Below are 27,075 nucleotides of genomic sequence, written 5' to 3' on the forward strand. Positions count from 1 at the left end.
GATGTAAATGTTGTAACATACGAATATGAATGTCGTCAGGCCCAGCTGCCGATGATCGGCAAGCTGAGAGCGTTGCCTCCAGTTCTTGAAGTGTAAAAGGCACATTATACTGTTCTTCTCTGAGAGAAGAAAAGTCCAAGGGTACTAACTCTCTGGCAGACTTTGAGGAAAGAAACGAGGGGCATAGATGGAGCCCTCGGGAAATACGGACCAGATGTGTGCCAAGTTCAATGGCAACGTCGAGAGGGTTTGCTACATCAACACCAGCGACCCGTAGAACAGGAGCCGGGTCAGGAGAGTATTTACCACTCAATTTCCTCACTTTTTTCCAGACTGCACTCATAGAAGAAGCAGAGGTGATGGTGGAAACATAGTCTCGCCAACAAGTGCGTTTAGCTTCACGGATGACACGGCGAGCGATCGCACGCTTCTGCTTAAAATCAAGAAGTCTCTCAGCGGTTCTATTGTACCGGTACCTGCCCCATGCAGCACGTTTCAAACGTACTGCACGAGCACAAGCAGGAGACCACCAAGGCACGCACTTCTGAGAATGCCTGCCTGAGGTTTGGGGTATAGAATGAGAAGCTGCGGTATAAACTGACGTCGAGAAGATGTGTAGGAGCTCATCAATGGAGGATGAAGAAGGAACCTCACTAAAAGCAGTGAGGTGTGAGTAAAGATCCCAATTTGCCCGATCAAATTGCCAGCGAGGGCTACGGAAAGGTGGTGAATAGGAAGGAGAAGTAAGAATGATCGGAAAATGATCGCTGTCATGTAAGTCTGGTAGAACAGACCAGGTGAAGTCTAGTGCAGTGGAGGAAGAGCAGACTGATAGATCGATGCAAGAGAGAGTATGAGTACGAGGATCAAAATGGGTGGGAGTACCCGTATTTAAAACATGGAGGGGGTGAGAGGCGAGAAAAGCCTCCAACTGGATGCCACGTGAGTCACAATGAGACCCCCCCCCCAGAGGAAATGGTGGGCATTAAAATCACCAAGTAACAGAAGTGGTGGTGGTAAGGATGAAACAAGAAAGGCAAAGTCTGGGATAGAAAATGCTCGAGAAGGAGAGAGATATAAAGAACATATTGTAAACCACTTATTCAAGTGGATACGGGCTGCAGTGTAATGCAGCGAGGTATGGACAAATAGTTGACAGTACGGAATATCATTGCGTAGAAGAAGGGCACTTTCATTAAAGGTCCCATCTGAGAAAGGATCCGAAGAATACAATAAATTATAGCCTGAGATAGGTTGGAAAACAGCCGAGTGTAATTTTGGTTCTTGTAAGCAAGCACCAACAGGGGAAAACCTGGAAAGCAACATCTGAAGCTCACCCCGATTACCCCTGAGGCCGCGGATATTCCACTGTAAATAGGCCATGATTGGCGATGAAGAAAATACCAGGAATCTGTAGGTAAAGGCACCTACGGACTAGAGGGGTTAGAAAAGTCAACGTGTGGTGGCATTGGAAGACGTTCAAGTAGCGAAGGAACGGAGCGTTGCGAAGAATGGGGTTGTGAAGATGGAGGAGAGGGAAGAGAAGGAACAGGAAGTGAATCAGTGTCCATTGAAGGTTTAGTCTCTGCAATATATTCTGAAATGGCTTCAAGTGTTTCTGAATTCAAAGATGTATGGGAGACCATATTGGAGATAGAAGGAGGAGGGTGAGTAAAGATTGGGACAGTAATGGACTGTACCAAAGTAGAGGGGGAGGGAAGAGTGTAAGGGACTGGAGATGAAGTGTGGGGGGGGACAGAAGAGGCAGAAACCTGGGAGGTGGCAGAAGAGGGAGAAACTTGGGAGGGGACGGGGGTGGAAGGCATAGTACGAGGAGGAGGGTGAATCTCCACACTTGTAATAGAGCCAGAGAGAGGGGAAGAACTAGGTACAGAGACTGGAAAGGTAAAGTGTGGAGGTGGAAGAAGGGAAGGAAGGGGCAAAGAAGATTTGAGCAATGTGGATTTTTTGGACTTCTGAGAAGTAGAGGGGCGATTGGTATTAGGTGTCGTACGAGGTCTTGTCGATACTGGGGCTTGTGAGGAAGGACGCGAAGATGTGAGAACAGACTGAGTTGTAGTCGGGACGTCAGAGCCAAGGACAGCAAAAGGATTAGATGCCGTAGTGGCTATGGGAGGGGTAACAACAGAGGAGGCTGCAGAAGATGGGACCCCAGAAGTGGGGGGATGTTTGGAAACACGAGAATAAGAAACACGGGGTAGTCTCCCTTGGAGGCGGAGATGAGTAACTGCCATAGCATAAGGGAGACCTTCTGCCTCTTTGAGGCAACGGATTTCACGTTCATTTAAGTAGACCTGGCAACGGCGGGAGTACGAAGGGTGAGCTTCATTACAATTAAGGCAAGATGGAGGTTGACTGCAAGATGTATTAGAATGGTCGTCGGCACCACAGACTGGGCATTCGGCCATAGATCTGCAATATTTCGCTGGGTGACCAAAACGCCAGCAATTTCTACATTGTTGCGGTGTAGGTATCACCTTTCGAACTTGTAACCGATGTCCCGCGACATATACAGAGGACGGGAGTTCTCGGCTGTCAAAAGTTAAACGAGCCACATTGCAAGGGTAACGTCTCCGCCCCCGGGCAGGAAGGACATAAGTGTCTACTTTGAGGATTGGGAGATCCTGGAGTTCCAGCTGTTCAAAAATGTCATTGCCACATGACTGGAAATTCTGTTGGACTATGGTATGGGGCAGAATGACAGTACCACTACAAGAATTGAGAGAAAGATGTTTTTCAATAGTGATAGGAGTAGTATCGATATTCGAAAGGAGAGAAAGATCATGAGCTTGGGTAGCATTCTGGACAGTGACGATGCGCGTACCGCTCTTGAGAGCATGAAATGAAATATCTCTACCAACATGACGCAGGAGCGCTTTGCCAATACTATGGTCAGAAAGGTAGGCAGAAGAAGAAGTCGGTCTTAAAGTAAAGAATTTAGTCCATTGTGTGGTCCGAAACTGAGCGTGGAGAGGGAGTGCTTGACGTGTCGGTCTTTTCCGAGTAGAATGGGAAGGTAACGAAGGAGCATCATCAGGAGATTGACGTTGGCGTTTAGGAGTAGGACCGGAGTTGGTCCGGCGTGAAATGGGCGGGCGATTCGAAAATTGCCGTACCGTAGAGGGAGAAGCCGGAAGCATAGTCAAAGGAGAGCGGAGTTCAGACAAATCGAAGGAGTCAGTCGAAGCCCCGGTACCTGAAGCGGGTGAGGAAACAGCACCAGCAAGAGGTACAGGGGCATCAGGAGTGTCCGAAGAGTGGTCTAAACACAAGGCAGGGTCAGAATGGGGTGCGGTATCAAGAAGGGGCCCGGGGGTAGTGGGTTCATGGACTAGGGCTGCCATGGTTAGGTTACTCCTTTGCTTTTTGTTTTTAAGAAAAAAAAAGAAAGAAGAAAAGAAAATAAAAATAAAAAAAAGAATAAAAAAAGGGGGGAGCGGGGAGGAATAGTTCCCAGGAGGAATGAAAGGGCCGGAAATCTCCCTCCGCGCCCAAGAGGACCTCAGCACCGCTAGTAGCGCAGATGCAGCATGGAACCCGTGCCATACCCTACCCTTCATGCCAGTAAACCAGCAATCCGGGATAGCAACCTCACATCTGCCGAGCTACCTCGGTGGACAAAAGAGAGGGCGGCCGGATATCCGCCACAAAGCATACCTCCTTCGGCCACCACCCCCGGAATCCGAAAGGTGGCTTCCAGAGATACACCCGTCGCCCGAAAGACACCCAAAGCTACTCCGGGATACCGGAGAGGGATCGGGACATCCCCAGGCAATCCAGATTCCACGGCAAACTACGCCACCGCCAAGAACCTCAACGGAATGGGATGGACCCCGGTGTCCTTTCCCCTACCTAGGAACTAGCGCGCCTGTGGGAGAAATCCCAAAGGCCAAAAAGAGGAAGGGCAAAAGGGAGGGGTGGGGAGGAGGAGGAGGAATGGAAAAAAAGGGGAGGATGGGATAGGGGAGGGGAGAATGGGGGGTAATTAGGTTCGGTCTGAGGAAGAAGACTGACAGGGCTAATTCCTCAGACCAAGAGCCTCTTCACCACGCCAAGGAGCCCCCCTTGAAGAGGTTTAGGGTGTGTAGAAGAAAGGGAGACTACTTCCCAGTAAAAGTAGGTCTTAGACAAGGATGTGTAATGTCACCATGGTTGTTTAATATATTTATAGATGGGGTTGTAAAAGAAGTAAATGCTAGGGTGTTCGGGAGAGGGGTGGGATTAAATTATGGGGAATCAAATACAAAATGGGAATTGACACAGTTGCTTTTTGCTGATGATACTGTGCTTATGGGAGATTCTAAAGAAAAATTGCAAAGGTTAGTGGATGAGTTTGGGAGTGTGTGTAAAGGTAGAAAGTTGAAAGTGAACATAGAAAAGAGTAAGGTGATGAGGGGTCAAATGATAGATAAAGAAAAATTGGATATCAAATTGGGGAGGAGTATGGAAGAAGTGAATGTTTTCAGATACTTGGGAGTTGACGTGTCGGCGGATGGATTTATGAAGGATGAGGGAATTGATAAAAAAAAGGCGAGTGGTGCGTTGAGGTATATGTGGAGTCAAAAAACGTTATCTATGGAGGCAAAGAAGGGAATGTATGAAAGTATAGTAGTACCAACACTCTTATATAGGTGTGAAGCTTGGGTTGTGAATGCAGCAGCGAGGAGGCGGTTGGAGTGGAGATGTCCTGTCTAAGGGCAATGTGTGGTGTAAATATTATACAGAAAATTCGGAGTGTGGAAATTAGGAGAAGGTGTGGAGTTAATAAAAGTATTAGTCAGAGGGCTGAAGATGGGTTGTTGAGGTGGTTTGGTCATTTAGAGAGAATGGATCAAAGTAGAATGACATGGAGAGCATATCAATCAGTAGGAGAAGGAAGGTGGGGTAGGGGTCGTGCTCGAAAATGTTGGAGGGAGGGGGTTAAGGTTTTGTGGGCGAGGGGCTTGGACTTCCAGCAGGCGTGCATGAACGTGTTCGATAGGAGTGAATGGAGACGAATGGTATTTGGGACCTGACGATCTGTTGGAGTGTGAGCAGGGTAATATTTAGTGAAGGGATTCAGGGAAACCGGTTATTTTTATATAACCAGACTAGAGTCCTGGAAATGGGAAGTACAATGCCTGCACTCTAAAGGAGGGGTTTGGGATATTAGCAGTTTGGAGGGATATATTGTGTATCTTTATATGTATATGCTTCTAAACTGTTGTGTTCTGAGCACCTCTGCAAAAACAGTGATTATGTGTGAGGCGAAAGTGTTGAACGATGATTAAAGTATTTTTTTTAGGGATTTTCTTTCTTTTTGGGTCACCCTGCCTCGGTGGGAGACGGCCAACTTGTTAAAAAAAAAAAAAAAATAATTCAAGTTTTCATAATGTAATTAAACAAGTACATCCAAAATTGAATAGCACAAAGACAGGCCTTCTCAGTACATGCTATTTAATTTTTCAATGTGCTTTTTTAACTGCGTTTACGAAAAATTTTACTACATAGTGGAGCTTTGTAAGAGCTCAGATTTATTAAATTGAAATTTCTTTTTATGCTGTACAAAAAATAATGTAGTTTACGTGAGATAAATCACTGTTTTGCACAAAAGAAAGCCATTAGTATGCAATGCATTTTGGGTAAGCTAATCCTAATGCTTGAAGACTATGTACTCAATACTTAAGAAATTAAACATAAACTATTATGGAATCCTTTCTTAGGATGGAGTTATACTGCATACACCTCTCTTTTTACCATCGAATTGGTATTTTGTACTGTGTGTGTGTGTGTGTGTGTGTGTGTGTGTGTGTGTGTGTGTGTGTGTGTGTGTGTGTGTGTGTGTGTGTGTGTGTGTGTATGTACGTGTGTGTGTGTGTACACTCGCCTAATTGTGGTTGCAGGGGTCGAGACTCAGCTCCTGGCCCCGAAAGAACAGGCAGCGACCTTGCCAGGTCGCTGTGTGTGTGTGTGTGTGTGTGTGTGTGTGTGTGTGTGTGTGTGTGTGTGTGTGTGTGTGTGTGTGCACGTGCGTGTGTGCATGCATGTGTGTGTGTACATGTACTCACCTATTTGTGGTTGCCTGGCACAGGAGTTTGTAATCAATCTCACAGCAGATTTTTGTTGGCTTATTAAAGGATTAAGGTGATTTGCTGTGGTTGAATCCCATGCACAAATACCATAGGTGAGGTAAGGGTAAATGAGAGAGTGGTAAAGAGCAAGAAGTGCCATTTGGGGTACAGTGGGCCCCCGCCTTACGAATGCATTGCGTTATGTTAAATCCGCCATACGAAGCATTTGAACGCAAAAATTTTGCCTTGCCTCACGATAAAAACTCGCCTTACAGGATTCATCCGGGACGCACCCCACGTGTGGCCTCAGCGCCAGTGTTTACAAGCCAGCCAGTGTGGTCACATCTACGCATACATTCAGTACATTTCACATTATCCCAGTGTTTTTAGTGCTTGTAACTGCAAAATAAGTCACCATGGACCCCAAGAAAGCTTCTAGTGCCATCCCTGTGGTAAAAAGGGCAAGAATTAGTATGGAATTGAAAAAAGAGATTAAGGAAATCTGTGCAAAGTGGGTTGAACTGCAAACTTTTACGGATGAAAATCACCCTGACACAGCTACTGCAAGCCATGTTGGCAACCTGTACAATGACAATGTTATGGCCCATTTTAGAAAAGTCTTAAAGGAACGGGAGGTACAGAGCTCTATGGACAGATTAGTTGTACGACAGAGGTCCAGTGACTCTCAAGCTGGTCCTAGTGGCATTAAAAGAAGAAGGGAAGTAACCCTGGAAAAGGACTTGCTACCTCAAGTCCTAATGGAAGGGGATTTCCCTTCTAAACAATAACAACTTCCACACTCTCCCCTCCTCCCATCCCATCAGTCATCACCAGATCTTCAATAAAGGTAAGTGTCATGTATTCTATTCTTAGTAGAGTAGTAATTGTGCATGTCTTCTTCAGTTTGTGTGTATTAAAATTAATATTTCATGTGGTAAAATTTTTTTTTTCATACTTTGGGGTGTCAGGAATGGATTAATTTGATTTCCATTATTTCTTATGGGGAAAATTAATTCGCCTTACAATAATTTCGGCTTACGATGAGGTCTCAGGAATGGATTAATATCGTAAGGCGGGGGTCCACTGTACATAGTACCCTATCTTAGAAAGGATGCCTACTGTTTTGGAGATTTTTTGTGAAATATGCTGTATGTGGGTCTGAAATTTAGGACAGCAGTCAATGTGAAGCCCTAGAAATTTGCCATAAGTGTGCTTTGAAATGGGGGAGCCATTTATCAATATGTTTAGCTGAATATTTGCAGCTCTGTTTCCAAACAGTATGAAGTAGGTTTTGTCGATATTGAGAGTAAGTTTGTTGGTCGTCATCCAAGTGGATATTTTTAGTAGCTCATCATTTACAGTGTTTCTAAGTATAGTTTTTATTCTCATGTGTTTTTCCTTTCATCTCCATGGGGAAATGGTAAGGAATCCTTCCTTCACTAGCTATGCTTGTCATAAGAGGCAACTAAAATCCCAGGAGCCAGGGGCTAAAAACCCCTTCACATATATAAATTACTAAATGTAAAAAGAAAGGCTTTCATTTCTTCTTCGGGTCACCCTGCCTCAGTTGGAGATAACTGGTGTGTTAAAATGTTTCTATGAGGAGGTGTATAAATGAAAAACAGGAATTAATAAAGGGGGGTGTAAATAGCTTGCTAAAAATATCTAGCATAGACAGGACTCGCAGCAATGGTTTTAAGTTGGAAAAATTCAGATTCAGGAAGGATGTAGGAAAGCACTGGTTTGGTGGTAGTTGTGGATGAGTGGAACAAACTCCTGAGTACCGTCATAGAAGCTAAGACATTGTGTAGTTTTAAAAACAGGTTGGATAAATACATGAGTGGGTGTGAGTTGGGCCTGACTAGCTTGTGCTATTAGGTCAGATGCTGTGCTCTTTCCTTAAGTGAATATGACTGACCTGACTAGGTTAAGGCATTGGCTTAAGCCGGTGGGAGAACTGGACCTGCCAGTAGGCCTGCTGCAGTGTTCCTTCTTTCTTATGTTCTTAAGAACATAAGAACGAAGGAACACTGCAGCAGGCCTACTGGCCCATGTGAGGCAGGTCCAAGTCTCCTACCAGCTTAAGCCAATGCACCCAACCCAGTCAGGTCAGGTCACATTGACTTAAGGGAGGAACATGGCAACCGACCTGGTAGCACAAGCTATCAGGTCCAACTCACACCCACCCACATCCACTCATGTATTTATCCAACCTATTTTTAAAGCTACACAACATTCTGGCCTCTATCACTGTACTTGGGAGTTTGTTCCACTCATCCACAACTCTGTTACCAAACCAGTACTTTCCTATATCCTTCCTGAATCTGAATTTTTCCAACTTAAAACCATTGCTGCGAGTCCTGTCTAGGCTAGATATTTTCAGCACACTATTTACATCACCTTTATTTATTCCTGTCTTCCATTTATACACCTCAGTCATATCCCCCCTAATTCTACGTCTTTCTAGGGAAGGTTTCTGATACATGGGATCAACTTTGTCATCCTCCTTTGTACATTTCCCAGAGCATTTATATCCATTCTGTAATACGGTGACCAAAACTGTGCAGCATAATCTAAATGAGGCCTAACCAAGGATGTATAGAGTTGAAGAACAACCTGAGGACTCCTATTATTTATGCTTCTTGATATGAAGCCAAGGATTCTATTAGCTTTATTGCGAACACTTATGCACTGTTGTCTTGGTTTCAGATTACTGCTAACCAGAACTCCTAAATCTTTTTCGCAATCCGTAATATTAAGATCTACATTATTTAGTTTATATGTGGCATGGTTATTGTCCTGTCCAGCATCTAGAACTTTGCATTTGTCTATATTAAACTGCATCTGCCACTTCTCCGACCACTGCATCAGTCTATTCAAATCTTCCTGGAGTGCTCTAATGTCCTTGTCAGAATGAATTCGACGGCCTGTTTTGGTGTCATCGGCAAACTTGCTGATGTCGCTCTTTATGCCCTCACCTATGTCGTTTATGTAGATTGTGAACAGCAGGGGGCCTGTTACGTTGGTTGTCTCTTAATACTTTGATAGTAAGGTTCTCACTACATGGAGGCCTGGTCACAGACCGGGCTGCGGGGGCGTTGACCCCCGAAACTCTCTCCAGGTAAACTCCAGGTAAACATGTTCTAGTGTGGGGTAGCTTTTTACTTAATGGCCTTATCTGTCTAGGGGTAATACTTACATTATGGCTGATCATCCTGAGTGTCTCTGATATCCTTTCACCAGCCCTCTTCACAGGTTATGTAAACTACTACTATAAAAATATAACTGTATTCTCAATAGATATGTACAGAATATACAATTACAGCCTCACATTTTCAAAACAAAGATCTACACACTCCATAGCTGTTCTCCACATGGTGTATCTTATTAACTTTTGTCCTTCTCTCTTCTTGACATAACTCTGGGCTAACCAGTGTTTTGACACACTTTAGTCACCCTGGGTATGGTGGCCACAACTTAAATTATAAAAACTCACCCCTGGAGCACACATACTGCCCCAAAAGATAGAAGAAAGACCCAGAGATCCTGCCAGGTTGAAGGTCAGCCACAGAGAGAGAGAGTCAGAGAGAGGGAGAGAGAGAGAAGCCTAGCTAAGCTCCTCTCACCAAAACAAAAGACTGTTGCCAAGCACAATTCTCCAGTTACCACAATTCTACCACACCTTAATTTTACTTTTACAAAAAGAAATACAACTTTATAAACTACTTATTTAAATTGTGTGTTTATGTGTCTATAGTATACCTATTATATTGAGAAAAATAGGCTTGACCCAGCTGCCTCTCAGTCATAAGGTTGATCAGCCCTTATGACATTTAGAACTGAGTCCCCATCAATTCAATATAATTAGGTATTCCAGAGTAACTGTTACTTATAAATACATGTTGGGTCCTATAGCCCCATAACAGGGCCCAACACTGACCCCTGTGGAACACCGCTCGTGACGCTTCCCCACTCTGATTTCTCCCCATTTATGCAAACTCTCTGCTGCCTATTTGTCAACCATGCCTCTATCCAGGAAAAAATTTCTCCTCCTATTCCATGTGCCTTAATTTTCCTCAATAGTCTCTGATGTGGGACCCTGTCAAAAGCCTTACTGAAGTCCATATACACAATATCATATTCATTACCATGATCTACCTCCTCAAATACCTTAGTGAAAAAAGTTAATAAATTCGTAAGGCAGGAACGCCCTTTTGTAAAACCATGCTGAGATTCGTTGATTAATTTATGCTTTTCAAGGTGGCTACAAACTGCCTCGGCAATTATTGACTCCATAAATTTTCCCACTATGGAGGTTAGGCTTATTGGTCTATAGTTCGAAGCTAAGGACCTGTCACCTGCTTTGAAAATAGGTATCACATTTGCTATTTTCCACTTATCTGGTACCATGCCAGTTTGTAGTGATATGTTGAAAAGATTAGCCAAAGGTTTGCTAAGCTCCTCTTTACATTCCTTTAGAACCCTTGCATACAGTTCATCAGGGCCTGGGGATTTGTTAGGTTTTAATTTATCTATTTGCCTAAGGACCATGTCACTTGTGACCCTAATCGTGCACAGTTTATTATCGTCCTGTTCTACATAATTTATCACTTCTGGAATATCGCTGGTATCCTCCTGTGTAAAAACTGAGAGGAAGTATGTGTTAAAAATTCTACACATTTCCTTATCACTGTCAGTGAGCTGACCCGAGGAACTTTTGAGTGGACCTATCTTGTCTCTGATCTTACTTCTGTATACCTGAAAGAATCCTTTTGGGTTAGTCTTCGATTCTCTTGCAACTTTAACCTCATAATCTCTTTGCTTTTCTAATTCCCTTTTTTATTTCTCTCTTTAACTGAATATATTGATTTCTTAATTGCCCCTCTCCTCTTTTGATTTACCTATATATGCCTCTCTTTTGACCAATCAGATATTTTAATCTATTGTTCATCCATTTAGGATCATTTTTGTTTGCTCTGATTTTCCTATTTGGAACATAATTTGACTGAGCAGCTAGAACTATGCCCTGGAAAGCGTCATATCGGCAACCATCACCACCTACCTGACCCTTAGTCAGGTCATTCCAGTTCAGCCCACCTAAGTAATTTTTCAGTCCTATGAAATCAGCCAAGCGAAAGTCAGGGACAGAGACTTGATTGCCATTATTAGGGGAATTCCATGATATATTAAAACTGAGTGATTTGTGATCACTTTCCTCAAGCTCATCATTAACCTCAAGATTATTAATTAGTGTTTCCCTACTGGCAAGAACCAAGTCAAGGAGGTTATTTCCCCTAGTTGGCTCTGTCACAAACTGTTTTAAAAAACAATCCTGGATCGTATCAAGAAAGTCACCTGACTCTAAATTTCCTGTCAAATTGCTCCAGTCAATCTGTCTATAGTTGAAATCTCCCATTAGCACAACATTTTCGTATGTAGATGCTTTACAAATTTCATCCCATAGAAGTTTACTGCACTCCCTATCAAGATTTGGGGCCCTGTAAATCACACCCAAAATTAGTTTTTCTCAGCCCTCGAGAAGCTGTAACCAAACAGATTCAGTGGCCGACGCTTCTAATTTTATATCTTGTCTAACACAACAATTTAAATTGTCTCCGACATACATTGCTACTCCACCACCCTTCCTGTTGACCTTGTCAGTGTGGAATAATTTATAGCCTTGTATGTGACATTCAGAGGGCATCTCTCTATCTTTCAGATTGAGGCAGGTCTCTGTTATAGCAATAATATCTATGTTTCCTGCACTTGCAATTAATCTTAGCTCATCTATCTTATTTCTTACACTCCTGCTATTAGTATAGTAAACCTTAAGGGAGCTAGTCCCTTGCTACCCTCTGCTGTCCTCCTTTGTTTGCTGACCTGATCTATTGCCTTTATTTATAACTTCATGCTGAATGCCTTTTATACATTTACTGTTTCCAACCCTAGTATTGCAACCTGCTTGTTTCCCACATACACCCATACCTCTATCTAGTTTAAAATCACAGGCATTTCACCAATGGCCTTCTCAATTGAGTTTGCAAGTGCTACCACCCCAGCCCCAGAGAGATGTACCCCATCCCTTGCATACATATCATGTTTGCCATAAAAGTTGTTCCAGTTGTCAATGAATGGGATTGCAAGTTCCTTGCAGTATCTGTCTAGCCAGCAATTTACACCAGTTGCCCTAGACAACCATTCATTTCCTACTCCCCTTCTAGGCAATATGCTACATATGATTGGGATCCCTCCCTTAGACTTAATGAAATCTATAGCTGACCTGTACTTATTTAGCAGCTCTTCTCTCCTACCCTTCCCAATATCATTTCCACCAGCACTGAGACAGATAATGGGCTTGTTCCCATTACCTGACATGATATTATCCAGCCTGTTAACTATGTCCCCAACACCAGCTCCAGGGAAGCACACACTATCTCTCATCTTCTTATTCCTATTACAAAAAGCATGGTCAATATATCTTACCTGAGAGTCACCAACCACAAGAATGCGTTTACCTCTGTTAGCAGGGGCAGTAGTACCCTTACCTTCACTGGCCACTGAAGTACATTCATCCTGAAGAACAGAGAAGCGATTTCCTACCTTCAGATCTTCACTCTTAACTTTCCTTATTCTGATTCTCCTCCCATTACTGGTTACCACTCGCCACTTGTAGCAAGTGCTGGACTGCACCTCACTGCTGGTAGCCGTTGCTACCTCCCCACCTACAGCCTCCTCACAGCAAGAGACAGACTGCATCTCACTGCTAGAAGCCTCATTCCCCACAACTCCAGCCACCTCACACTCTCTCCCAGACCCATTAAGGTGGACCTTCAGCCTCCTAATCTCCTCCTGGAGAAGCAAGACCTCCTCCTTCAACTCTCCAACTTCAATTTTTAAAACACTGCAGAAGCAAGCCATGCTTTGTAACCTTCCACGCTAATCCCCAAAGCAGCTCAGGGTCTGTGACCTCATGTGACGACTGACCACTGACCACTGAGAGATGATGTTGCTCCAATACTCAACAATCTTGATTGGATGTTGTTTGTGTCATAAGTATCTCTTGGTCATCTGAAAACTTTTCATCTGCTCAATCTCTTCTCCACCTGTGCATCCTGTGATTATTATTAATATTATTATCATAATGCATTATTATTATAATTATTAAATATGCATTGCATTTCAGGCAAAATTTAGACTATACTCTTCTTAAAATTTATGGTTTTATTTTGCTTATTTTATGTTTACAGACAATAGTATAAATTTTGTGGGTAGTTTTGAGGGCACATTGATGTTGTAGGCCTATATAAATAATTCATGAAATTGTAATGACACAATTGCAAACAAATCACAGAATGGATTTAAACCCATGGCAAACCAGTCATTAAATTAACAGTCCAGTGTCATTATCCACTGGAGCATGTTGACTTTATTAAGACTATTATTGGACTACCATGATCCAGTGGATAGTGCACTGGCCTGCTTTGAAGGACTTGCAAGCCATGGTCTCAAACCCCACAAATTCCATAGACAGTTCATTACATAGTTAACCTAGGATAGTGCAATAATCAGTGTAACTTATTTCATATGGAGTTAAATTAAGTCTACTGATACTAAAAATTAACTTTCAAAATATGTACTACTTTATGTTAACCTCAGTTAAATATCGATACTGTAGCAGCTATTGATGTTCGCCAGTTATGTTTTTGGCCGGACATTCGCTGTACACACTCAAGCCACCAGAGGGTAATATACTGATACGGGTGGGGTCCTGTATTATGGTGAGTGCCACCAGTAATCCTTCATGGTGATGGGAGTTGCATTTGCTAATTAATATTTTGGGGGAACGAGAGCATTACTTTAGTTGTGCATTGTGGTAGAGCCTTCATGTTGAGTCAGAGGTAAGAAATTAGTAAAAGCCATGGTTATTTAATTAATAATAAAAGATGTAATTTCTTTTATGTACTCTTTTGGCTTACTCTAATATTTATCTTTCTCAGGCTGATATGATACAGGTATTTAAATAAAATTTAAGTAAATCTACAGTATAACAGACCTCTTTGTAATGGACTCCTGAAATACACTGAATAAAATCCATCGAGTCAGTTGATTCAGAGACAATGGAGAAAGTCCATTGATTACAGAGTTGTTCAGTATTTTTATTGTCACGGTAAAACAGTCTCTTCTGTCCACCACAATTGTTATTACCAGCCACCCACTCTTCCCTCTTAGTCCATTATATGAGGGATTTACTCTATATATTATTTAATCACTTGGTCCTATAGAAGGCATGCTGCACTAACAACTATTCATTTTTATTTTATTAGCACACTGGCCGATTCCCACCAAGGCAGGGTGGCCCGAAAAAGAAAAACTTTCACCATCATTCACTCCATCACTGTCTTGCCAGAAGGGTGCTTTACACTACAGTTTTTAAACTGCAACATTAACACCCCTCCTTCAGAGTGCAGGCACTGTACTTCCCATCTCCAGGACTCAAGTCCGGCCTGCCGGTTTCCCTGAACCCCTTCATAAATGTTACTTTGCTCACACTCCAACAGCACATCAAGTATTAAAAACCATTTGTCTCCATTCACTCCTATCAAACACGCTCACGCATGCCTGCTGGAAGTCCAAGCCCCTCGCACACAAAACCTCCTTTACCCCCTCCCTCCAACCTTTCCTAGGCCGACCCCTACCCCGCCTTCCTTCCACTACAGACTGATACACTCTTGAAGTCATTCTGTTTCGCTCCATTCTCTCTACATGTCTGAACCACCTCAACAACCCTTCCTCAGCCCTCTGGACAACAGTTTTGGTAATCCCGCACCTCCTCCTAACTTCCAAACTACGAATTCTCTGCATTATATTCACACCACACATTGCCCTCAGACATGACATCTCCACTGCCTCCAGCCTTCTCCTCGCTGCAACATTCATCACCCATGCTTCACACCCATATAAGAGCGTTGGTAAAACTATACTCTCATACATTCCCCTCTTTGCCTCCAAGGACAAAGTTCTTTGTCTCCACAGACTCCTAAGTGCACCACTCACCTTTTCCCCTCATCAATTCTATGATTCACCTCATCTTTCATAGACCCATCCGCTGACACGTCCACTCCCAAATATCTGAATACATTCACCTCCTCCATACTCTCTCCCTCCAATCTGATATCCAATCTTTCATCACCTAATCTTTTTGTTATCCTCATAACCTTACTCTTTCCTGTATTCACTTTTAATTTTCTTCTTTTGCATACCCTACCAAATTCATCCACCAATCTCTGCAACTTCTCTTCAGAATCTCCCAAGAGCACAGTGTCATCAGCAAAGAGCAACTGTGACAACTCCCACTTCTTGTGTGATTCTTTATCTTTTAACTCCACGCCTCTTGCCAAGACCCTCGCATTTACTTCTCTTACAACCCCATCTATAAATATATTAAACAACCATGGTGACATCACACATCCTTGTCTAAGGCCTACTTTTACTGGGAAATAATTTCCCTCTTTCCTACATACTCTAACTTGAGCCTCACTATCCTCGTAAAAACTCTTCACTGCTTTCAGTAACCTACTTCCTACACCATACACCTGCAACATCTGCCACATTGCCCCCCTATCCACCCTGTCATACGCCTTTTCCAAATCCATAAATGCCACAAAGACCTCTTTAGCCTTATCTAAATACTGTTCACTTATATGTTTCACTGTAAACACCTGGTCCACACACCCCCTACCTTTCCTAAAGCCTCCTTGTTCATCTGCTATCCTATTCTCCGTCTTACTCTTAATTCTTTCAATAATAACTCTACCATACACTTTACCAGGTATACTCAACAAACTTATCCTCCTATAATTTTTGCACTCTCTTTTGTCCCCTTTGCCTTTATACAAAGGAACTATGCATGCTCACTGCCAATCCCTAGGTACCTTACCTTTTTCCATACATTTATTAAATAATTGCACCAACCACTCCAAAACTATATCCCCACCTGCTTTTATTCATGTATACACAAATACAGTTACATTGATTATCATACATAGCAGCATATGTACTTACACTTAGATCTCACTACACAGGTAAACTCCAGGTAAACATACATGTACATGCATATATATACACACCCTTCTGGATTTTCTTATGTTTTCTTACTAGTTCTTGTTCTTGTTTATTTCCTATCTCCATGGGGAAGTGGAACATAATTCTTTCTCCATAAGCCATGTGTGTTGCAAGAGGTGACCAAAATTCTAGGAGCAAAGGGCTACTAACCCCTTCTGTATAAATTATTAAATTTAAAAAGAGAAACTTTTGTTTTTCTTTTTGGGCCACCCTGCCTCGGTGGGATACAGCCGGTTTGTTGAAAGTAGAAGCAGCAGCATATGTGTATAGAACCTAGGATAACCCAAAAAAAGTCAGAGTGACTTATTTCCAACAGTAACTCATGGTTAACCACAGTCTTCATTGTTGCTGCTGTTATCTTGTAATAAAATCAGTATAACTATACACTGAATTTATGTACATGAAAATTTACAGATTTTTTTTTTAGTTTCTTGTAATTATACTTTTTTTCTAATTTAATTTCTACAAGTATATGATACAACTAATACCTAGCTGACATCACTGACATACTATATAGAAAGTTCCTGGTTATGCAGATCATTTCTCACTACTTAGGTTAATCTTGTTCCCAAGAATGCAATCCACAATAGGCATAGTAGGTACGTATTAACCCATGTACCTACTACTAGGTAGAGGCAGCAGGTGTAAGGAAACATACCCAATGTTTCACCCATGCCAGGGATTAATCCTGGACCAGGGATCAATTCTGGATCCTGAGGATGCTATCAACTAAACCATGAGCACATACTTAGTTATACCTTGCATGGGCATGCATGATAAAATGATACTAGGCTTGTATTATTTCTTGGGTAACTTAACAATTTATCTTAATGGTTTTCAAGCTTCATGCATGATAATTAGAACATTTATTTTTATGCATATTCTTCAGCTATCTTTGTGGCTGGATACCTTGCACACCTGTACAAGCTCATGCCACCCCAGGGTAGTGTTTTGACTGATGTTTGGTGCTGCATATGGGTAGGTGATGGGTTGTGCTTAATTTGATTGAAATAATGACAATTTTATGCCTGTATAATAAAAAAACTATTTATGATTCATGATTTACAAATACTATAAAATGATAGCTAATACTGGAGCACTGACAGAAAGATGGACCTTTATATACTGGAGTTGGGTGAGGAGCAGAAGTTAAAGGCATTGTCACGGATGAGCTGCTTACTTTGATGATGCCTTTAACCAGCAGACAATACTGTACACCCTCTGTACTGTATAATTCAAATTCAAATTCAAAATTTATTACCACGTGATACGTTGTACAAAAATGGGTGATACTTGATAATGCATGTAGGAAGCCCATGGTTAAGCAGAGCATTTCAGGCAAGCTTAATTTTAACTTGACTCACAAAATCGTAATGACACGATTGCAAACAAACATAACTTAAGACTACAAGGGCAATAAACATTATATGTGTATATAAGGACATTAATGGGAGCAAGGGGCTAGTAACCCCTTCTCCTGTATAAATTACTAAATTTAAAAAGAAAATTTGCTGCTATCAGCAAGTAAATTAAAAGGGAGAGAGTAGATGGTTTGGGGTCTTTTCAGCTAAGTTGATTTGAATTGTATTTTAGCGTGGGTACACACTAAGATACAATTCATATGGCTATTTTGTCTGCAGCAGTATTACACATCCGCTGATCCACCAGGAGGCCTGGTCACAGACCGGGCCGCGGGGGCGTTGACCCCCGAAACTCTCTCCAGGTAAACTCCAGGTAATCCTATGATAGACAATTATGGAAGTGGAACATTTCAAGATAATCTTAACTTCAGAAATTTTTTAAAATGCCTATATGAGCATAAAATCAACTTCTGCAAGGTCACTGAATTGTCAAAGTATGGATGTATATCTTGAGAATTTCAGTTTTGATTTTAAACTTTCTGACAAGTGTTGTGGAGATAGAAATATTTAAATAGCTGTTTAGTTTTAGCTCATAAGTGGAGTTCAGCTAGACACATATGCAAATGAAAAAATTTATTTCCAAAATGACTTGTTACTTCCTCTAGAAATTTTTTATTCATTAGCAGATACGTATTTTAAAATTTGTATTCATTTTGTTTCTTTACGAATGTTCAATTTTCAATGTAATTTTGTATTGGTTAATTTGTTTAACTGAATTTGAGTTTTTGATTTATATATTATATTTTTACTTTTTTTTTCAGTATGTACTGAAATATTGAAGTAATAGTCAATGTCTTTCTTAAAGCTTTATCAGTATGTACTTAGAAATTTTTTCATTATTAAACCCCCAGAGCTAATTTATATATATAATAACCCACATGGAGAGAGAAACTCAGAATTACTATTATTATAATCATGAAGGAGTGGTAAACCCACAGGGATTTTGCAGCACCTGTGGGAGGGGGGAGTATGGAAGGTACTCAGGCTCAGTTTAGGGAACTGGAGCACAGATCCAATTCCATAGTTCAAGAGCCCCTCACCAGTGTCGAGAAGCCTCCCTCGAGGGGGAGAAACTCAAAAGATTAATTGATCTGTATATTTTGATCCCATTTTGGGATCCTCTTCATCAGATCTAAAGAGGATCCCAGAAGGGAATCAAAACATAGGTCAATTAATCTTCTAAGTTTGTCTCCTTGTTGGTTATTATTGAGCATATTCCAGTAATTCACAAACAAAACACTGTACTCAATCATCTGATGCAAGAATTGGAACTGGTTATGTTAGTGAACTCTAAACTGCTCTCTTTCAGCATGCACTTGGCCGGAAGATAAAATCTAAGGAGAGCAAGGAGCACTGGTTGGATCATGCTGAGGATAAATATGACAAGGATCTCATTAGTGATGTTAAAATCTTGGTCAAGATTCTCCTCTTGTATATCCCACTACCATTCTTCTGGGCATTGTTTGATCAACAGGTATGTTATTTACAGTGTGGTGTGAAGAAATGGAATGATGGACAAGGATTTGAACTGGGGTCCTGGCATGTAGGAGATATTACATTGTCAGTTGTTCATTTTCAACTTATCTTGAGTTTACTTTGTAATGTATGTGTTGTATATTATTTCCTTTACTCTCACTTACTCATATATCATATAATAATGTAACTAAGTTGTAGTCTATATCTACTCATCTCTTCTTTTGGGGAAGGAAGCCCAGCATTGTGACTCAGCCTCGTAATCTGTAATAGACCAGTGTGGTGTACATGTCTGCGTGTAAGAACATGCTTGTGTACTGTGCTTGGTTTGAATGTATTTTTTTTATTTAATTTTGGCTTCTGAGTTCATGTAAGTAGTTGGATTTAGCAACATGATTATCATAACAATGTAATTGTAAGCAATTGTGTCAGTTGTTTACAGTTGTCATTATGATTTATCAAGACATTCATAATTACTGTACTTTGATGTGAGATTCGTGTGCAAAAACTTGCATTGTGGTCAGTGGGACCCATTCTAACCTTCCAATGGTATATAGAATATCTAGTTGAATGAGCCTTATTAGGCTGGCTTGCTAGTTTCAGAACTGGCTTAGTTATAGAAGGCAGTAGCAAGCAGTTGTGAAATCAGCTACTGGAGGGTCAGTTGCTTGGATGAGGTTTATGTTGAAGTCTCCTGTAAGTATCAGGTGGTGTTTATTCAACTCTGTGTCAGTTATCATGTTTCCAAGGTTACCACTAAAAGTGTAAGTATTTGTGTGTGGTAATCTGTAGACTGATCCAGCTGTTATAGTTTTTTTTTTTTTTTTTAAGTTTTTTGATGAATTTAGCTATCGTGTATTAACCATTGTCGTCCCTTGCGTGCAAGTAAATTTCATACATTCCATTTCATTGGAGTAGTACTGTATGGCAGTGCCTCCTCTTAGTTGGTCAGGCCTGCAGTTGTGTATGGCTGTGTACCCAGGTAGACTTTTTCCAATAAGGAATAATTAATAATAATTTTTCATCTCTATTGTGATGCTAACCAGTTTTCTTTTTGGTTGGCTGTTATCACTAATCTTCTTAGGCCCCATGGTGACTTATTTATACAAATAATATAAAAAAATGCGAAGGAGCACAAAATAGTTTACTGCGAAGTTCAGTAGAGTTTTGCACTGAGCGACGTCTATGGGGAGACTGATGCACATTGTTTGGTTGAGTGCCGAGCAAACAGTCGACTACCGAGCGATTCATTTGAATGCTGAATTGTTCGAGTTGGGGACTGTTCGAGTACCGAGGTACTACTGTATATTATGGTTATTGTCATCTCGTTAGTGGGGATAAAGCTCAAAAGTATTCATTTCTAGGGATCAAGATGGACTTTTCAAGCAACTCGCATGGATGGACAAATTGGTAGCTGGACGCTGAAGCCTGACCAGATGCAGGTGGGTGGATGGGTGTTTTTATTTTTATTTTTTTTTTTTTTTTCCAACAAACCGGCCATATCCCACCAAGGCAGGGTGGCAGGGGTGTTGTAAGGGGGGGGAGGCTGCCCAGGGTGACACCATTTAGGGGGTGACACCATAGAGCCTCTAAAGAAGGTGATACTAATGCCCAAAACAGTGCTGCACCAACATAAGAGAAGAATCCTTTGTTTCTATATAGCCTATTATTTATTAACAAAGTACAAATAAGCCTATATGTATAAGGAAAATCATTGATTTTGATGACGTAATAGATGATTTTGCATAACTGAAGGCAAGAAAATGTAAGATCAGATGCATTGAGATGTTACCTGTTCTCAGAGTCAAATCGGAACTAGTATTTCTCTGATATTGCAAAGTTTTTCTTTATTTTTCAAGTTTTTTTTTTTTTTTTTTTTTTTTTTTTTTTTTTTGGCATTGTTAAAGATGAATAAATGTAGGATCTGTTGGCTGTACTCAAAGTGGTATTTGAGTTTATAGTTCCTCAATATTACTGCAATTATTTATTTTATCATTAATAAAGTTGAGAAGTATTCTCCTGTTCAGTTTATGGCCCTTAAATGTTTTCATTGCTAAACATTTGTCACTGGTCATGCAGTAGTGACATAACTGGAGTTTACCTTCCCCCCCATCCTCCCCATACTTGAATTTCATGGGGGTGACACCAAAGATGCTGCTCCGGGTGACACCAACTCTAGTGACACCTCTGCAGGGTGGCCCAAAAAGAAAAAACAAAAGTTTCTCTTTTTAAATTAGGTAATTTATACAGAAGGCATTACTAGCCCCTGGCTCCTGGCATTTTAGTCACCTCTTACAACACGCGTGGCTTACGAAGGAAGAATTCTGTTCCACTTCCCCATGGAGATAAGAGGAAATAAACAAGAACAAGAACTAGAAAGAAAATAGAAGAAAACCCAGAGAGATGTGTATATATATGCTTGTACATGTATGTGTAGTGTGACCTAAGTGTAAGTAGAAGTAGCAAGATGTACCTGAAATCTTGCATGTTTATGAGACAGAAAAAAGGACACTAGCAATCCTACCATCATGTAAAACAATTACAGGCTAGTTTTGTGGATATGGACATTATTATTTTGATGTTGTCCTAATAATAATAGACAATCCTGTAACCAACAAATGTTGACCTAGCAGATTTTGTCCCGTATTTCCAAAGTCCATTAAACTGAGGATTTACTGTAGAGGAAAATTTAAACTACACTTGCCAACCTAAGGAAATTAAACCTTGATAAGTTCCATCACTGTCTTGCCCTGATCTTCCTTCTTTCCACCAAAGCCTTACTGTTAAAAACATAAGTGGCAGCTTTGGCTCATTAATACCTAATGTCTGAAACAAATCAGTCTTGGAAAATGGTGTTCTAATGAAAAATAATACAGAGGTAGGCGTGTGTGTGTGTGCAGTTTATTTATTTATTTATTTATTTATTTATTTATTTATTTATTTATTTATTTATTTATTTATTTATTTATTTATTTAGTCTATAACTTGCATAGTTATCTAGTGTGTTACCTTCTAAAATTGATGTAAGCAAGCAAGTCTGCATAAACATTTTGCTGTGCATATACATAAATACAAGAGTAACTAGTAATGTTCCATATACATGTAATAGATAATTTAGATACAGTAATTTTTAATATAAAGATTTTATCCTTTTCAGGTGGTGAACCCTCTCTTTATCCTACTGTTTATTCCCGTGTTTGATACCTTTGTATATCCTCTACTGGCTCGCTGCAATCTTCTCAAGAGACAGTTGCCGAGGATGTTCACAGGTGGTATCTTGGCAGGAGTGGCATTCCTAGTTTCAGGGTGTTTGGAACTTAAACTTGAGGTAAGTGCAGTATTTTAAAGTGATATGATAGCTTGATTCCTATACTGTACTTAAAGGAAACAAAAAAATAATGTTATCAGTGTGAATTAATACTACACGGTAGTCCCCTCGTATCCTTAGGGAATGCATTCCAAGACCTTCCGTGGATACCTGAAACCATGGATAGTAGCAAACCCTAAATATAAATAATTTTTCCGTTACATATATACCTGTGATAAAGTTTAATTGATTGATTATGCAAAATAAGTCTAACATTAACACTTTTTCACTGATAGGAAGCATTTCAAGGCTTCTCTTAGGCTTTGAAGAAGTGCCGGTTTCTCTTTTGTGCTTTAGTGCCATTATTAAGCAAAATTAAGGGTTTTTTGAGCCAAAGCAAACTAGAGAACTGAAACCGCAGATATCGAATGCATGGGTATGGGGGCCCTACTGTATTTTGTTTCTGTTTTACCTTACCTAACGCTGCATCATTTTAATGTAATAGTGTCGCTTGAATGGTTTGTGACTTATGGTAGAGGTATTTTCTCTTGGAGGAGTGTCACTCTCCCCACAGGGTCTCTCTCCCCACAGGGTCTCTCTCCCCACAGGGTGTCACTCTCCCCACAGAGTGTCACTCTCCCCACAGGGTGTCACTTTCCCCACAGGGTGTCACTCTCCCCACAGGGTGTCACTCTCCCCACAGGGTATCACTCCCCACAGGATGTCACTCTCCCCACAGGGTGTCTCATGGATATGATTTGCAGAGTACTAAAAATAGACTTTGATTAGTTTTGCTTGCATTTGTGCTTAAAAAGTATTATTAAAATAACACCTCTTGAACTGATGACAATTTACATTGATTGAATTTAAATGTCAAATGTTTTTAATGCAACACAGTAGTCCTGCACAACACCACATGGTTATGTTCCTGAAAATTTACATGCTGTCTGATATTGTGTGGACTGAAAAACATGTAAGAATAAGAGGGTTACATTTTTAAGGGTGTGTAAAGGTACAAAGTTGAAAGTGAACATAGATAAGAGTAAGGTGATGAGGGTATCAAATGATTTAGATACAGAAAAATTGGATATCACATTGGAGAGAGGGAGTATGGAAGAAATAAATGTTTCCAAATATTTGGGAGTTGATGTGTCAGTGGATGGGTTTATGAAGGATGAGGTTAACAATAGAATTGATGAGGGAAAAAAGGTGAGTGGTGCGTTGAGGTATATGTGGAGACAAAATACGTTATCAGTGGAGGCAAAGAAGGGAATGTATGAAAGTATAGTGGTACCAACACTCTTATATGGGTGTGAAGCTTGGGTTGTAAATGCTGCAGCTAGGAGGTGGTTGGAGGCAGTGGAAATGTCCTGTCTAAGGCCAGTATGTGGTGTAAATATTATACAGAGAATTCAAAGTGTGGAAATTAGGAGAAGGTGTGGAGTTAATAAAAGTACTGTATTAGTCAGAGGGCTGAAGAGGGGTTGTTGAGGTGGTTTGGTCATTTAGAGATAATGGATCAAAGTAGAATGGCATGGAGAGCGTATAAATCTGTAGGGTAAGGAAGGCGGGGTAGGGGGTCATCCTTGAAAAGGTTGGAGGGAGGGATTAAAGGAGGTTTTGTGGGCACGGAGCTTGGACTTTCAGCAAGCGTGCGTGAGCGTGTTAGATTGGAGTGAATGGAGACGAATGGTATTTGGGACCTGACGAGCTGTTGGAGTGTGAGCAGTGACAAACATTGACTGGCACACTGAGCTAGAAATCTATACAGATACTGACAAATGTATTAATAATTTTCTAAAAAAGACCCAATACCTCTATAACAAGCACTGCCCTAAAAGACTAAACAGATGACAGCTAAGAAACTGAACAGTCCCTGGCTAACACCCAGCATCCTCAAATCCATAAATACATGTACAAAGCACCTATACGAAAAACAGTACAGAATGGGTCACATAACCAGAGACCAAACAAAACGTTACATGTCAGTCCTAACCAGCCTGATAAGAAGGGCTAAAAAATTGTATTATGAGAACAAATTATCCAACTTAAGAGGTGATATAAAAAAGACCTGGAAAACTCTATCAGAAATTCTAGGAACCAAAAAGATATCACGAAATAGCGCAATTGAACTAACAAAACCAGATGAACCCCAACTCCCACCTACTGAACTACTGAAACAGCAAACAGACTCAATGATTTCTTCTCCACCATAGGAAAAAACCTTGCCAATAAAATCCCAAGCTCGGATACCCCACCCAATGACTACCTCACTGGCAACTACCCAAACACACTGTTCCTAGCTCCAACTAACCCAACAGAAGTCTCCCTTATTATCAACACACTAAAAAACAAAACAGGAGATTTAAATACCTTACCACCCTTTATATACAAAAAAGCATCACAAGTGCTGTCACCAATCATTGCAACACTCTTTAACAAATCCATCGAATCCTCTACCTTCCCTACAGTTCTCAAAATAGTGAGGGTCACCCCGATCCATAAAGGAGGAGACCAAACAGACTTGAGTAACTATAGGCCAATATCCAACTTACACCCTCTCTCTAAAATCTTCAAAAAATTAATTCATAAGCGAATCTATTCCTACCTCATCTCTCACAACATACTCAACCCCTGTCAATTTGGGTTCAGGCCTAATAAAAATACGAATGATGCTATTATACACATGCTAGAACAAATATACACTGCACTAGAGAAAAAAGTCCCACTGGGGATCTTCATTGATTTATGTAAAGCTTTTGATACAGTTGACCATGACTTGCTCCACATAAAATTGTCACACTATGGCGTAAGAGGGCACTCCCTCAACTACCTAAAGTCATACCTCAACAACAGAAGTCAATATGTGTACACAAATGGGGCAAACTCTTCCGCACAGCCAATTACAGTTGGTGTCCCACAGGGAAGTGTCCTTGGCCCTCTTCTCTTTCTCATTTACATAAATGGCCTACCAAATGCATCACAACTACTCAAACCCACACTATTTGCAGATGACACTACATACGTCTTCTCTCACCTGAGCCCAGTCATGCTAGCCAATACTGTGAATACCGAATTACAGAAAATATCTACCTGGATGAGGACTAACAAACTTACTTTCAACATTGACAAAACCTACTTCATCCAGTTTGGTAACAGAGCTACAGATGTCCCTCTTAACATAATGATAAACGGATCACCTATCACAAAGCTCACAGAGGGAAAATTCTTAGGAATCTACCTTGATAATAGACTCAAATTTCAAACACATACACAACAAATTTCCAAGAAAATTTCCAAGACTGTAGGCATACTATCGAAGATACGGTACTATGTTCCACAGCCAGCCCTCCTGGCCCTATATCACTCACTTATTTACCCCTATCTCACCTATGGAATTTGTACATGGGGATCAACAACAGTAAACCGTCTCAGACCACTAATTACCCAACAAAAGGCTGCAGTCAGAATGATGATAAATTCCCACTACAGGCAGCACACTCCACCAATATTCAAAACTCTAAACCTACTCACCATACAAAACATCCATACTTATTATTGTACCTACTACATACATAGAACACTTAACTCTGATATAAACCCTCCCCTCAAATGTCTCCTTAACAACCTCAACAGAACACATGACCAAAACACAAGGCACAGATCACTCTTTGATGTTCCTCGTGTCCATCTCACACTATGCAAAAACTCAATGCACATAAAAGGCCCAAAAATCTGGAATTCATTACCTGTGAATATAAAAGAAACACTGTCTGTTTATAAATTCAAGTCTCTTCTTAAAAATCACTTACTCACCCTCACCTAAATAAATACTGAATAATTGTATCTCATAAATGTTTAACCTGTGACCCAATCAAACTTTGTACCTTTTAATTACATTACCTAACACTCCATTCTACTGAAAGCACAGCAATGACCATATGACCTGTCTTTGAAATATTCATTTGTGCTTAATTGTTATCTGTTTACAATAATGTTTTACCAGTGAATATATCATTGCTTTGTTAATCTTAAGTTAATTTTAAGCCTGCCCATAAATCTCTGCATACAAGGGGCTTTGGCATGCTACACTTATTAAGTACTGTATTTTTTGTACTTCTTTGTATCATGTTCAAATTAATAAATAAATAAATAAAGGGATTCTGGGAAACCAGTTATTTTTATATAGCCGGACTTGAGTCCTGGAAATGGGAAGTACAATGCCTGCACTTTAAAGGAGGGGTTTGGGATATTGGCAGTTTGGAGGGATATGTTGTGTATCTTTATACGTACAGTATATGCTTCTAAACTGTTGTATTCTGAGCACCTCTACAAAAACAGTGATTATGTATGAGTGAGGTGAAAGTGTTGAATGATGATGAAAGTACTTTCTTTGTGGGGATTTTTTCTTTTTGGGTCACCCTGCCTCGGTGGGAGACAGCCGAATTGTTAAAAAAAAAAAAAATAAAAATATGACATAACTGTAAATTACTCAGAAAATCCATATAATCAAAATAAAGATGAAACAAGACTATGAGTATTTCGGGTCACCCTACCTAGGTAGGAAACGGCCGACTTGTTGAAAAAAAAAAAAAAACTTGTGTTGAAGTATTTTCAGTTTTGTTTCATGTTGTTTTTCAAAATGTGGTTTTTCTCAGTTGTATGAAGATTTTTAGGATTA

General features: G+C 40.6%; 1 protein-coding gene across 1 annotated transcript in view; it reads left to right on the plus strand.

The window, feature by feature from the left end:
• LOC128697023 (peptide transporter family 1-like) overlaps positions 1–27,075 on the plus strand; it is a gene marked incomplete at its 3' end in the record, with an annotated part of 72,389 nt that overhangs the window by 20,501 nt on the left and 24,813 nt on the right. Inside the window, 4 exon segments of the mRNA XM_070095072.1 lie at positions 17,055–17,171; positions 18,924–19,088; positions 20,452–20,529; positions 22,245–22,415. Of these exon segments, the coding sequence (XP_069951173.1) occupies positions 17,055–17,171; positions 18,924–19,088; positions 20,452–20,529; positions 22,245–22,415 (531 nt within the window).

This window comes from Cherax quadricarinatus, chromosome 49 (assembly GCF_038502225.1).
Source record: "Cherax quadricarinatus isolate ZL_2023a chromosome 49, ASM3850222v1, whole genome shotgun sequence".
NCBI classification, from domain to species: domain Eukaryota; kingdom Metazoa; phylum Arthropoda; class Malacostraca; order Decapoda; family Parastacidae; genus Cherax; species Cherax quadricarinatus.